General features: G+C 41.4%; 1 protein-coding gene across 1 annotated transcript in view; it reads right to left on the bottom strand.

Moving 5' to 3' along the window:
- Positions 1–14,806, bottom strand: part of mcmdc2 (minichromosome maintenance domain containing 2) — a 163,955-nt gene that overhangs the window by 69,102 nt on the left and 80,047 nt on the right. The window contains exons 7-8 of the mRNA XM_070884760.1: positions 11,150–11,278; positions 9,696–9,933 (exon numbers count right to left, since the gene is read on the bottom strand). Of these exons, the coding sequence (XP_070740861.1) occupies positions 9,696–9,933; positions 11,150–11,278 (367 nt within the window). The remainder of the gene's footprint in view (positions 1–9,695; positions 9,934–11,149; positions 11,279–14,806) is intronic.

The following is a 14,806-nucleotide window of genomic DNA, read 5'->3' on the forward strand; positions in this document are numbered from 1 at the left end:
AGGACCTTGTCAAAAGCCTTTTGAAAGTCCAAATACACCACATCCACTGGTTCTCCCTTGTCCACTCTACTAGTTACATCCTCAAAAAATTCCAGAAGATTTCCCAAGCATGATTTCCCTTTCATAAATCCATGCTGACTTGGACCGATCCTGTCACTGCTTTCCAAATGCGCTGCTATTTCATCTTTAATAATTGATTCCAACATTTTCCCCACTACTGATGTCAGGCTAACCGGTCTATAATTACCCGTTTTCTCTCTCCCTTCTTTTTTAAAAAGTGGTGTTACATTAGCTACCCTCCAGTCCATAGGGACTGATCCAGAGTCGATAGATTGTTGGCAAATGATCACCAATGCATCCACTATTTCTATGCCCACTTCCTTAAGTATTCTAGGATGCAGACTATCAGGCCCGGGGATTTATCAGCCTTCAATCCCATCAATTTCCCCAACACAATTTCCCACCTAATAAGGATATCCTTCAGTTCCTCCTTCTCACTAGACCCTCGGTCCCCTAGTACTTCCGGAAGGTTATTTGTGTCTTCCTTCATGAAGACAGAACCAAAGTATTTGTTCAACTGGTCTGCCATTTCTTTGTTCCCCATTATAAATTCACCTGAATTTGATTGCAAGAGACCTACGTTTGTCTTCACTAATCTTTTTCTCTTCACATATCTATAGAAGCTTTTGCACTCAGTTTTTATGTTCCCGGCAAGCTTCCTCTCATACTCTATTTCCCCCCTCCTAATTAAACCCTTTGTCCTCCTCTGCTGAATTCTAAATTTCTCCCAGTCCTCAGGTTTGCTGCTTTTTCTGGCCAATTTATATGCCTCTTCCTTTGATTTAACACTATCCTTAATTTCCCTTGTTAGCCACGGTTGAGCCACCTTCCCTGTTTTATTTTTACTCCAGACAGGGCTGTACAATTGTTGAAGTTCATCCATGTGATCTTTAAATGTTTGCCATTGCCTATCCACCATCAACTCTTTAAGTATCATCTGCCAGTCTAGTCTAGTCAATTCACTCCTCATACCATCGAAGTTACCTTTCCTTAAGTTCAGGACCCTATCTCTGAATTAACTGTATCACTCTCCATCTTAATAAAGAATTCTACCATATTATGGTCACTCTTCCCCAAGGGGCCTCGCACAACAAGATTGCTAATTAGTCCTTTCTCATTACACATCACCCAGTTTAGGATGGCCAGCCCTCTAGTTGGTTCCTCGACATATTGGTCTTGAAAACCATCCCTAATACACTCCAGGAAATCCTCCTCCACCGTATTGCTTCCAGTTTGGTTAGCCCAATCTATATGTAGATTAAAGTCGCCCATGATAACTGCTGTATCTTTATTGCACGCGTCCCTAATTTCTTGTTTGATGCTGTCCCCAACCTCACTACTACTGTTTGGTGTTCTGTACACAGCTCCCACTCGTGTTTTCTGCCCTTTGGTATTCCGGAGCTCCACCCAAACAGATTCCACATCATCCAAGCTAATGTCCTTTCTTACTATTGTGTTAATTTCCTCTTTAACCAGCAACGCTACCCCACCTCTTTTTCCTTTCTGACTATCCTTCCTGAATATTGAATACCCCTGGATGTTGAGTTCCCAGCCTTGGTCACCCTGGAGCCATGTCTCCGTGCTGCCAATTATATCATATTCACTAATTGCTGCCTGTGCAATTAATTCGTCTACCTTATTATGAATACTCCTCGCATTGAGGCACAGAGCCTTCAGGCTTGTCTTTTTAACACACTTTGCCCTTTTGGAATTTTGCTCTAATGTGGCCCTTTTTGATTTTTGCCTTGGGTTTCTCTGCCCTCCACTTTTACTTTTCTTCTTTCTATCTTTTGCTTCTGCCCCCATTCTACTTCCCTCTGTCTCCCTGCATAGGTTCCCATCCCCCTGCCATATTAGTTTAACTCCTCCCCAACAGCACTAGCAAACACTCCACCTCGGACATTGGTTCCGATCCTGCCCAGGTGCAGACTGTCCGGTTTGTACTGGTCCCACCTCCCCCAGAACCAGTTCCAATGTCCCAGGAATTTGAATCCCTCCCTTCTGCACCACTACTCAAGCCACATATTCCTCTGAGCTATCCTGCGATTCCTACTCTGACTAGCACGTGGCACTGGTAGCAATCCTGAAATTACTACCTTTGAGGTCCTACTTTTTAATTTAACTGCTAGCTCCCTAAATTCCTCTTGTAGGATCTCATCCCGTTTTTTTACCTATATCATTTACATATTCACTCCTTTACTCTGAATATATTTAAGCTAGAGATGGACAATATCCCAGCCTCCACAGCTCTCTGGGGCAGAGAATTCCACAGACTTACGACCCTCTGAGAAAAGAAATTCCTCCTCATCTCAGTTCTAAATGGGTGACCACTTATTGTGAAACCATGCCCCCCACGAGGGGAAACATCCGATCTGCATTTACCTTGTCGAGCCTCCTCAGAATCTAATACATTTCAATAAGATCACCTCTCATTCTTCTAAACGCCAAGGAGTATAGGCCCAACCTGCTCAACCTTTCTTCATAAGTCAACCCCTTCATCTCAGGAATCAACCTAGTGAACCTTCTCTGACCTGCCTCCAAAGCAAGTATATCCCTTCTTAAATAAGGAGTCCAAAACTGTACACAGCACTCGAGGTGTGGCCTCACTAATGCCCTGTACACTTGTAGCAGGACTTCTCTGCTTTTATACTCTATCCCCCTCACAATAAAGGCCAACATTCCATTTGCCTTCCTGATTACTTGCTGTACCTGCATTCTAACTTTTTGTGTTTCATGCACAAGGACCCCCAGGTCCCTCTGTACTGTAGCACTTTGCAATTTTTCTCCATTTAAATAATAATTTGCTTTTCTATTATTTCTGCCAAAGTGGATAACCTCACATTTTCCCACATTATACTCCATCTGCCAAATTTTTGCCCACTCACTTAGCCTGTCTATATCCCTTTGCAGATTTTGTGTGTCCTCCTCACAATTTGCTTTCCCACCCATCTTTGTATCATCAGCAAACTTGGCTACATTACACTCGTTCCCTTCATCCAAGTCATTAATATAGATTGTAAATAGTTGAGGACCCATCACCAATCCCTGCGGCACCCCTCTAGTCACTGTTTGCCAACTGGAAAATGACCCATTTATCCCGACTTTCTGTTTTCTGTTAGTTAGCCAATCCTCTATCCATGCTAATATATTACCCCCAACCCTGTGAGCTTTTACCTTGTGCAGAAACCTCTTATTTAGCACCTTATCGAATGCCTTCTGGAAATTGAAATACACCACATCCACTGGTTCCGCCTTATCCACCTGTTCGTTACATCTTCAAAGAACTCCAGCAAATTTGTCAAACATTATTTCCCTTGCATAAGTCCATGCTGACTTTGTCTGACCAAATTTTGCTTTTCTAAATGTCCAGTTACTGCTTCCTTAATAATGGACTCCAGTATTTTCCCAATGACAGATGTTAGGTTAACTGGTCTATAGTTTCCTGCTTTTTGTCTGCCTCCTTTTTTAAATAGGGGTGTTACATTTGCAGTTTTCCAATCCGCTGGGACCGCCCCAGAATCCAAGGAATTTTGGTAGATTACAACCAATGCATCCACTATCTCTGCAGCCACTTCTTTTAAGACCCTAGGATGTAAGCCATCAGGTCCAGGGGACTTGTCCGCCTTTAGTCCCATTATTTTGCCAAGTACTACTTCATTAATGATAGTGATTGTTTTAAGTTCCTTCCTCCCTATAGCCCTTGATTATCCACTATTGGGATGTTTTTAGTGTCTTCTATCGTGAAGACCAATACAAAATATTTGTTCAACGTCTCTGCCATTTCCCTGTTCTCCATTATTAATTCCCCAGCCTCGTCCTCTAGGGGACCAACATTTACTTTAGCCACTCTTTTCCTTTTTATGAAGCTGTAGAAACAGTTATTATCTGTTTTTATATTTTGTGCTAGTTTACTTTCATAATCTATCTTCCCTCTCTATCATTTTTTTTAGTTGTTCTTTGCTGGCTTTTAAAAATTTCTCAATCCTCTGGCCTCCCACTAGTCTTGACCACATTGTATGCCCTTATTTTCAATTTGATACCATCTCTTATTTTCTTAGTTAGCCACGGATGGTTATCCCTTCTCTTACAGTCTTTCCTTCTTTTTTCTATTTTTGTTGCAAGGTATGAAATGTCTCCTTAAACTGCTCATCAACTGTCCCATACTTTAGTCTATTTTCCCAGTCCACTTTAGTCAACTCTGCCCTCGTACCTTTGAAGTCTCCTTTATTTAAGCTTAGGACCCTGGTTTGAGAACCAACGTTCTCACCCTCCAACTGAATTTGAAATTCAACCATGTTATGGCCACTCATTCTTAGAGGATCCTTTACTATGAGATCATTTATTAATCCTGCCTCATTACACAGTACTAGATCTAAGATAGCCTGCTCCCTGGTTGGTTTCGCAACGTACTGTTCAAGGAAACTCTCCCGGATACACTCTATGAACTTTTCCTTAAGGCTACCCTGGTCAATTTGCTTTGTCCAATCAATATGAAGGCTAAAATTGCCCATGATTATTGCTGTTCCTTTATTACAAGCCTCCATTATTTCTTGATTTATACTCCGTCCAACAGTGTAGCTACTGTTAGGGAGTCTATAGACTACACCCACCAGCGACTTTTTCTCTTTATTATTCCTTATCTCCACCCAAACTGATTCAACAGCCTGATCCTCTGAACCAATATCATTTCTCACTAACGCACGGATCTCATCCTTTATTAACAATGCTACCCCACCTCCTTTTCCTTTCCGTCTGTCCTTCCGAAGTGTTAAATATCTCTGAATATTTCGTTCCCAGTCCCCCTCTCCACAGATGCTGCCTGACCTCCTGTGTATTTGCAGCATTTTCTGTTTCTATTTTAGTCATTTCATTTGTTGTGTTTGGACCTTGCAAAGTACAAATTGGTTCCTGAACTTGCTTACATAACAGTGACTACACTTCACAATAATGAATTGGTTGTATGAGACTATGAAAGTAAGCTAGCACAAAATATAAAAACAGATAGTAAGAGTTTCTATAGGTATATAAAAAGAAAAAAAGAGTGGCTAAAGTAAATGTTGGTCACTTATCGAACGAGACCAGGGAATTAGTAATGGGGAACATGGAGATGACAGAAACTCCAAACGAGTATTTTGTATCAGTTTTTATGGTAGAGGACACTAACAATATTCCAACAGTGGATAGTCAAGGGGCTATAGGGGGGGAGGAACTTAACACAATCACAATCACTAAGGGGGCGGTGCTCAGTAAGATAATGGGACTAAAGACAGATAAATCCCCTGGACCTGATGGCTTGCATCCTAGGGTCTTAAGAGAAGTAGCGGCAAGGATTGTGGAGGCATTGGTTGTAATTTACCAAACTTCCCTGGATTCTGGGGAGGTCCCAGCAGATTGGAAAACTGCAAATGTAACGCCCCTATTCAAAAAAGGAGGCAGACAAAAAGCAGGAAAATACTAACCAGTTACCCTAACATCTGTGGTTGGGAAAATGTTGGAGTATATTATTAAAGAAACAGTAACAGGACATTTGGAAAAGTAAAATTTAGTCAGGCAAAATCAGCATGGACTTATGAAGGGGAAGTCATGTTTGACAAATTTGCTGGAATTATTTGAGGATGTAACGAACAGGGTGGATAAAGGAGAACCAGTGGATGTGGCGTATTTGGACTTCCAGAAAGCATTTGACAAGGTGCCACATAAAAGGTTACTGCACAAGATAAAAGTTCATGGGGTTGGGGGTAACATATTAGCATGGATAGAAGATTGGCTGACAAACAGAAAATAGAGAGTCGGGATAAATGGTTCATTCTCTGGTTGGCAATCAGTAACGAGTGGGGTGCAGCAGGGATCAGTGCTGGGACCCCAACTATTTACAATCCATATTAACGACTTGGAAGAGAGGACTGAGTGTAAAGTAGCCAAGTTTGCTGACGATACAAAGATGGGAGGAAAAGCAACGTGCGAGGAAGACACAAAAAATCTGCAAAAGGACAGATAGGCTAAGTGAGTGGGCAAGAATTTGGCAGATGGAGTATAATGTTGGAAAGTGTGAGGTCATGCACTTTGGCAAAACAAAATCAAAAGAGCAAGTTATTATTTAAATGGAGAGAGATTGAAAGTGTTGCAGTACAGCGGGACCTGGGGGTACTTGTGCACGAAACACAGGGGGATGGTATGCAGGTACAGCAAGTGATCAGGAAGGCCAATGAAATCTTGGCCTTTATTGCAAAGGAGATGGAGTATAAAAGCAGGGAAGTCTTGCTAATTATACAGGGTATTGGTGAGGCCACACCTGGAATACTGTGTGCAGTTTTGGTTTCCATATTTACGAAAGGATATACTTGCTGTGGAAGCAGTTCAGAGAAGGTTCACTAGGTTGATCCCGGGGATGAATGGGTTGACTTACAAGGAAAGGTTGAGTAGGTTGGGCCTCTACTCATTGGAATTCAGAAGAATGAGAGGTGATCTTATCGAAACGTATAAGATTATGAGGGGGCTTGACAAGGTGGATGCAGAGAGGATGTTTCCACTGGTGGGGGAGACTAGAATTAGAGGGCATGATCTTAGAATAAGGGGCCGCCCATTTAGAACTGAGATGAGGAGGAATTTCTTCTCTCAAAGGATTGTGAATCTGTGGAATTTGCTGCCTCAGAGAGCTGTGGAAGCGTGGACATTAAATAAATTTAAGACAGAAATCGACAGTTTTTTAAAACCATAAGGGGATAAGGGGTTATGGAGAGCGGGCGGGAAAGTGCAGCTGAGTCCATGATCAGATCAGCCATGATCTTATTGAATGACGGAGCAGGCTCGAGGGGTCTTATGCCTATTCCTGCTCCTATTTCTTATGTTCTTATGTTATGTAAAGCATTTTAGGACATCTTAAGAATATGAAAGAAATTAAATGAATGGTTAGAATTTTTATTGTCAGTGATGTTTGAAGGAAAAATTTTGACCAGGTGATAGATACTGTTCTTTGCAGCTGTGGCTGGTAGTCCTGAAGGATGTGGTTGAGGGTGTCCAAGGTTGAGAAGAGGAAGAAATTCAGCTGCTTTGCGCCTCCCGTTAGTGCCTGCGGGGGGGCGGTGACAGGGTGCTAAGGGGCTACCGATCAGGCGCGGCAAATTCAGCGATGGCTGCGAACTTCCCTGCCAGTTTTGCGCTGGTGCTAATACTTACCACCTCAGTTTCTAGCGCCCCGTAGATTGTGACATCATCAAGTGTGCAGCACCCGATTATTGCCCCTGATGTGAAACTGCCTCCCGCGCCCTGCTGTATCGTCGGGCGTCAACAACGGCAGGAAGAGGAGGCGTTGTCACCTCGGCTGGCTGCTTGAAGAGTGATAATTAAAGGCAGTGGCGTTCAGGTAGGTCAAACTTTATTCTTTGCACCAGTCTGGTGCCTGCTGAAAGTTTTTGATGCCTCATTGCTGCGCGATATCCAAGCCCTCCACTCTCTGAGAGTGATTGGGGCTGTAATGGCAGTCGTGAAGATCGCCTGGCCACAGAGAAATGAGTAGAAGAATGTTATAAACCATAATTTCCCTTCCCTTTAAGTGAAGGAAGCAGCCTCTGATGCCAGTAACATTGCACTGCACATTCTTCAGCACTCTACCACTACCGCCTAGCTCACACACTTTAGCGCCCTAAGAGAAGTCGTTAGCGCTTGATTTAGCACTCCACTTCCCTCTTGGAGTGCTAAAGCTGAATTTCCCAGGAGCAAAAAATGATAATCGCTTGCCGATACTTTTTGAAGATTTCAAAAGTTATCGCCCCAAACAAAGCGGAATGGAATTTCTAACCTTAAGCATTCCAGGGTACTTGATTTTTTAGAAAAGATAGGCAAAATGGAAAAAAGGTAGATAGCCCTGATAATAAAGGATGAGATAAAGACAGTAGTGAGAAAGGATCTTAGCCCAGAAAATCAGGATGCAGAATCAGAATGGGTGGAGAAATAACCAGAATCAGTATGGGTGGAGAGCTAAGAAATAACAAAGAGCAGAAAACACTGGGTGGAGTGGTTTATTAACCCCCTAACAGTTGTTATGGCGTTGGACAGAGTATAAATCAAGGAATTAGAGGAGAATGCAACAAGGGTAATGCAATAATTATGAGGAACTTTAATCTTCTTATCGACTGGGCAAACCAATTTGGCAAAAATAGTTTGGAGGATGAGACAGTTTTCTGGAACAGTATGTCATGGAACAGGCTGTTTTACATGTAGTTTTGTGTAATGAGATAGGATTAATAAGTAATCTTATGGTAAAGGATCCTCTGGGGAGGAGTGATAACTGATAGATAACATAATTTAATTGTATGTTAGTAAAAGTCTCTCTGATCTGATGAGTTTGCTCACAGATTCCCAGCCACCAGTGAGCAGAGACCAGAATATCTTATTTGAATATATGCCTCGAGTTGTGCATAAGGACACTGTGCTTCAGCTAAGAAGCCCATGAGGATTTTTTTCTCCATCCTGCAGGGAGATCTGCACATTTCCACTTAAGACCCAGAACTTCACATTTTCAATTAAAAAAATGATCATAACAATATTTTGGTCCAAATGTATAGAAATAATCAAAAAGGTTAGAACTCTGGCCTTTATATCTATTTATATCTAGAGGACTAGAATAAAAGGGGGTAGAAATTATGCTGCAGCTGTACAAAGCCCTGGTTAGACCACTCCTGGAGTACTGTGAGCAATTCTGGACACCACACCGTAGGAAGGATATATTGGCCTTGGAGAGAGTGCTGCGTAGGTTTACCAGAATGATACCTGAATTCCAAAGTTTAAATTACGAGGAAAGATTACACAAATTATGGGTTGTATTCCCTAGAATTTAGAAGGTTAAGGAGTGATTTGGTCAAAGTTTCCAAGATATGGAGAACTGATTGGGTAGATAGAGAGAAACCATTTCCGCTGGTTGGGGTATCTAGGACTAGGGGGCATACTGTAAAAATTAGAGCCAGACTTTTCAGGAGTGAAATTAGGAAAAAATTCTACACACAAAGGGTGGTAGAATTTTGGAACTCTTCTGCCAACGGCAATTGATGTAAGTCAATTGTTAATTTTAAATCTGAGATTGATAGATTTTTGATAACCAAAGGTATTAAGGGATATGGGGCAAAATATGGGTATATGGAATTAAGTCACAGATCAACGATGATCTCATTGAATGGTGGAACAGGCTCAAGGGGCTAAATGGCCTACTCTTGTTCTATGTAAAATCATTTAAGAGTCCTCTGGAACTTTATATGAGAAGTCAAGTAAACTTACGACTATATAGTCCCCTGTGACTTTCTGATTTTCTTCCTGAGTCCTAGTCGAACTGAAGGACTGAAGTCTGAGATATGGATGGCTACTCTATATGACTATGAATGGCTTGGGTCAGAGGTGGCCCTCCTCTCAGATATGCTGAGTCCTGAGATAGAACTGCGACATACTAGGTATGGGGTCAGGATATTGGTTGTTACTGATCTGCGGAAGAGCACAACTTATGGAATTACTAATATCCCATAATCCCTGAGAGATATACAAATATTCTGCAAACCCTCTAAATGAGATCTTGAAATCTGGTAGATATTGCTCTCCCATTATAACATACAAGATCATAAGGAAAGTTAAATAACTTGAGATAGCACCTGTCCACTGTTATTGGATCACTTGTAACAACTAAAAGGTCTAAGTATTCCATGGTCTGCTTTTCTTTATTGCAGGTCTGAACAAGACTCAGTAGTAAGCTGAGTTTGAGAATGTTGTAAGTGCCTGGAGGAACAATCTGTGCAGCAAATATTTCAGCCAGAATGGCTGTGAATCTCCAGGGTGAAGACATAGTGACAGACAATAGATACTTGAAGTTGTCGCTGATGAAAGGTGGATCTTAACAGAAACAAGAAAAAAAAGTAGTTATTTTTGTTACTTTAGCAGGTTCAACAAATTTTGTTTATACTGATTTCAAATAGTTTGAGGCAATACAAGTCAGTTTGAAACAGGCTGAGTCCCTTTTATGTTGCCTTAATATTTCACATTTGCCACTGATGTAGTGTACCTCGGGGGGAGGGGGGGGATTCATGCTGAAAGTACAGTATAAAACAGAAAAAATGACATTTGTGGACTGGAGATTAGATCACCTGGAGAGATGGTGTCTTGTCAGTAAGCAGTAAGGATACGGAACAACTGCTGCTGGTGTTAAGTGCCACCAAAATATAAAAGTTTAAAGTTAGAAACAAACTGTTCAGTTCTTTTAAATCTTTAACAATCCCAATGGCAGTGCTCCCCCAATGGCTCAGTGAGTTTATCCAGTAAGTAGCCAAGAAGATCCCAAGTTCAATCCCTGGCTTGTGCCATGTTAGCTGATCTTAGCTGGGCATTGATAGAGGTGACAGTAATTGAGGTGCTACAACTGGTCTGAGTTATGGAGCTGAAATCACTATTACATTATCACTATCTAGTAATTCCTCATGGAAGTACACCTATGTGGATGTTGGGCAAGGGCTGAGGACCAGTTAGGATTAGCTGTGATATCCCCCAGCTGATACCGTAAGGGTTCAGACATGAATAATGGCCACTTCAGCAAGGTAGTGGAGGGTGCCTGGTGCTCTTGGAACCATATTCACAGCAAGGCATCTTAAGATTAAAGGAAGGGGATCAAATTGATAAGGAAAATTGACAAGCAAATGAGAGGTTTGAGTGGCAGTCAGAGTGGGTGCATATGTTTTGAGTATAACTGCATACATCTCTACCTTCCCCAAATTCACAATGATGCAAGCAATGAAATCCAGTTTCCGTTAGCAGCTATGTTATAATCAAAGATGTTAATGCACATTTTTGTGGAACATAAAAAAGGCAACTTGCAACAACTTTAGATCATCAGAAATAGCTCACTGCACTCTAAGCACAAATATTTAATATTAAAAGGGGTTCTGAATTTATCAGTTGGATCTCATCCCTTTGAATGAACAGCAGTGGGACCTTAGGCTACCTTGTCACGAACTGAACTTACAAAACCTTCTCACACACTACATTTAACTATTCTATGTTCTAAAGTCATTGGTGTTCATTTCTCCTAAGTATTGCCAATTAATATAAATCTTACCATTTGAGCACCAGGGCTGTATGCTGTTTGCTTCCATGCATAATGTTAGCTGTGAACCACTGTATATATGAGCTGGAATTCCTATTACATAGTATCTATCACCCATCTTCATTCTGTTAGGAAGTTCATCTTTAAAAAAAAAAGAAGCATTCCACATTTCCAACATAATTTCCTTACAGTTTACATATGGGTTATATTAAACATGGTAAAGTAATGTGACATATTTCAGTTTAGGAGTCCAAACTGACCTGCAGCTATAAGACTGACCTTAATACTGTTACTCATTCTGCCTGGTCACTGTTGAGTGAATTTCTTTGCAGTTGTGAATCAGACTGTTGGATGGAATATCCAACAAAGACAAACATGCTCTTAGGTGCAGGGAATAAATAACCTCATCCAAGTCACCCAAATATTATTGCACTTCCTCATGAACTGGAGAAGTCAATGGGGTACAAATTACTGTTGCCAATGTTATTGTATCAAGTTCATATCAAATTCCATTGTCTGCTGTTTTAATGGAGGCGTTAACCTGAAATAAGCATTTGTACTATAGGTATAACATTGCTGATAGTAATTTATATCCTTTTGACACATTTCTGGTTGCTGTACGATATAAGGAAATGGGAAAAAGGACGAATCAAAAAAAATGTAGGTCACATAGAGATTTTAAATGTCTTTGATCCTATATGCATTGTATTTTAATATTTACAGATGAATCAACTGCAGATTCTAACTTAATAAATATGCAGTGAAAACATTGCAAATATGTGTAAACATCATTGCGCCATCAAAGGCATGGAGCTCTCCGACATTTAGACCTGGATTGTCTGCTTCTGTGCTCGCCAGCCCGTAATTTTTTGTCTTTTCATTTTATTGGGCAGAAAATTGTGGACTTCCGACACAGAATAAGAAAACCCAGGCCTTGCAATCCACAATGACATTCCTTGCTAATGCAAAATCAAATTATAATCTACACACAAGGATCGATTTTCTAGTGTGGCCATAAAATGGTGCATGATCGGCTAAGCTTGTGGGATTTCTCAAGGTCGGTCTAATTTTTATTCACAGCGAACTCTCGGGCTCACCAGCAGGAAATTGCCGAGAGTAAGAAATAGTTCTTTAAATTCTGCACCTACTATTTAAAGGGACTGCTTTCATTGTTCCTGGGCGAAAAACTGGAAATAGTTGGCCAACAATGCAGAACAGCTCTATTTTCAGTTGCTGCTTTGTAGATATCTCTGCAAGAAGTGCAGCCAAGGAGGATTGCCCTATTTGGGACTGCCGGCCACATTTTGCACAGGAGTACTATGCAGTCTACTTGGACATAATGAATTCTATGTCAAACAGTCAAAAGAGTTGGGTTCAGATTCTGTCAAAGACTAGCTAATATTTCTGTGTATCAAGTAGATACATACCACAAAGATTTTCCTTTCAGTCTGTTAAACCATCACTGAGACTGCATGCTAAGCCCTCAGCAAACAGCTGCTTCCAAGTTTAACAAAAATGCCCATACTACAACAGGGTACATTCTATTACTGCCAATGTTGTCACAATACCATTTGGAAAAGTGTGCCCACAAAGCAACCTTACAACACAACTTACCTGCAAGAGGCATCTTCATTTATTCACATTCAAACTGAGCACCATTAGGTGACACACTACTTGCCTTTGAAATTTCCAAGATCTCAGCTCTATTTCTTTGCTTGTAGGACAAGGTCCCTCTTTCATTCACACATATATTCCAGCATACCACTACGCCACACATCACTAGCTATGTATGCTGTTTGAAGTGGTATTTTGCAGCTGATTTCTAACATATTCCTCTTCTGTTTATGTAGGTGAATCCAAGTACCAGCCACAGCTTCTATTCGTGCCCCAGAAGCCTTTCCCTCACAAACAGAAGTAAGTGATGGTGGTGGCAGAGGAGGTGCAGGGGCCTACTGCCAGCTCTGAATCCTTCCTCAGCTGCAGAACACAGGATTTTGGACCTTTAAAAGGAGGATGTTATCTGAGCACCAACTTTTCTTGCTGAGTACATCAGATTGACCACAGATTTTTGGGGCCCATATGTGTATTGTTGTGGATCTAACCATTTACTTACCACTATGATGGTGAGATAATAAAAACTGTTAGGAGCATATGCATAGGGGAATAGTTGCGATTTTGCTTTTATCAAAAATTGGTTAGGTGTTTGACCTGAGTGAACTTTGATGACCCCAGTCTTCTGTGTGGTAGCTGTGTTAGTATATTGTCCTTTCTCCATACTCAGCCAGGAATGAAAAACTGCAGCAGTGTGAAGAATACTGTCCGCATAGCAAGGATGATCCAGGTCCCTGAAAAATCAGGAAAAGAGTTGCACTGCATCTGTGACACCAGCACGGCATGTCCAGCACACGATGTGTGTGTTGATTTCACAAATGCAATGTCTGCATGTTTCTTTGATAAGAAAATAATGGGAAATTTAATTTTCCCTCAAATTCAGGAAGTAAACTTTTTTACCCATTTACCAGCCAATAACAATTCTGGGAGTTTATTGATTGAAATTAATTTTTAAAGTCCCAATGTCTGACATGGTATGTAATGGATTTGCAATGTCAAATGTCCTTCTGTTATTCATCATTAATTTATTTCTTGTGCTCTCAATTCAGTCTGCCACAAAACAAATAAGTAGAAACTTACATCCACTATAACCTTCTGACACACAGAAGAGTGCTACTTGGTACTTTCATGCTGAGGGGTTTAGAATGGTGGAATGCCTCAGTAGGAAACTGCAACAGTAGGAAAGGCAGTGACTAGTGGAGTGCCGCAGGGCTCAGTGCTGGGACCTCAGCTCTTTACAATATACATTAGCGATTTAGATGAAGAAATTGAGTGTAATATCTCCAAGTTTGCGGCTGACACTAAACTAGGTGGTGGTGTGAGCTGTGAGGAGGACGCTAAGAGGCTGCAGGGTGACTTGGACAGGTTAGGTGAGTGGGCAAATGCATGGCAGATGCAGTATAATGTGGATAAATGTGAGGTTATCCATTTTGGGGGCAAAAACACGAAGGCAGAATATTATCTGGATGGCGGCAGATTAGGAAAAGGGGAGGTGCAACGAGACCTGGGTGCCATGGTTCATCAGTCACTGAAAGTGGGCATGCAGGTACAGCAGGTGGTGAAGAAGCCAAATGGTATGTTGGCCTTCATAGCTAGGGGATTTGAGTATAGGAGCAGGGAGGTCTTACTGCAATTGTACAGGGCTTTAGTGAGGCCTCACCTGGAATATTGTGTTCAGTTTTGGTCTCCTAATCTAAGGAAGGACATTCTTGCTATTGAGGGAGTGCAGCGAAGGTTCACCAGACTGATTCCAGGGATGGCTGGGCTGTCATAGGAGGAGAGACTGGATCAACTGGGCTTTTATTCACTGGAGTTTAGAAGGATGAGAGGGAATCTCATAGAAACGTATAAGATTCTGATGGGACTGGACAGGTGAGATCAGTTCCTGATGTTAGGGAAGTCCAGAACCAGGGAACATAGTCTTAGGATAAGGGGTAGGCCATTTAGGACTGAGATGAGGAGAAACTTCTTCACTCAGAGAGTTGTTAACCTATGGAATTCCCTGCCGCAGAGTTGTTGATGCCAGTTCATTGGATATATTCAAGAGGGAGTTAGATA

This window comes from Pristiophorus japonicus, chromosome 1 (genome assembly GCF_044704955.1).
Source record: "Pristiophorus japonicus isolate sPriJap1 chromosome 1, sPriJap1.hap1, whole genome shotgun sequence".
NCBI classification, from domain to species: domain Eukaryota; kingdom Metazoa; phylum Chordata; class Chondrichthyes; family Pristiophoridae; genus Pristiophorus; species Pristiophorus japonicus.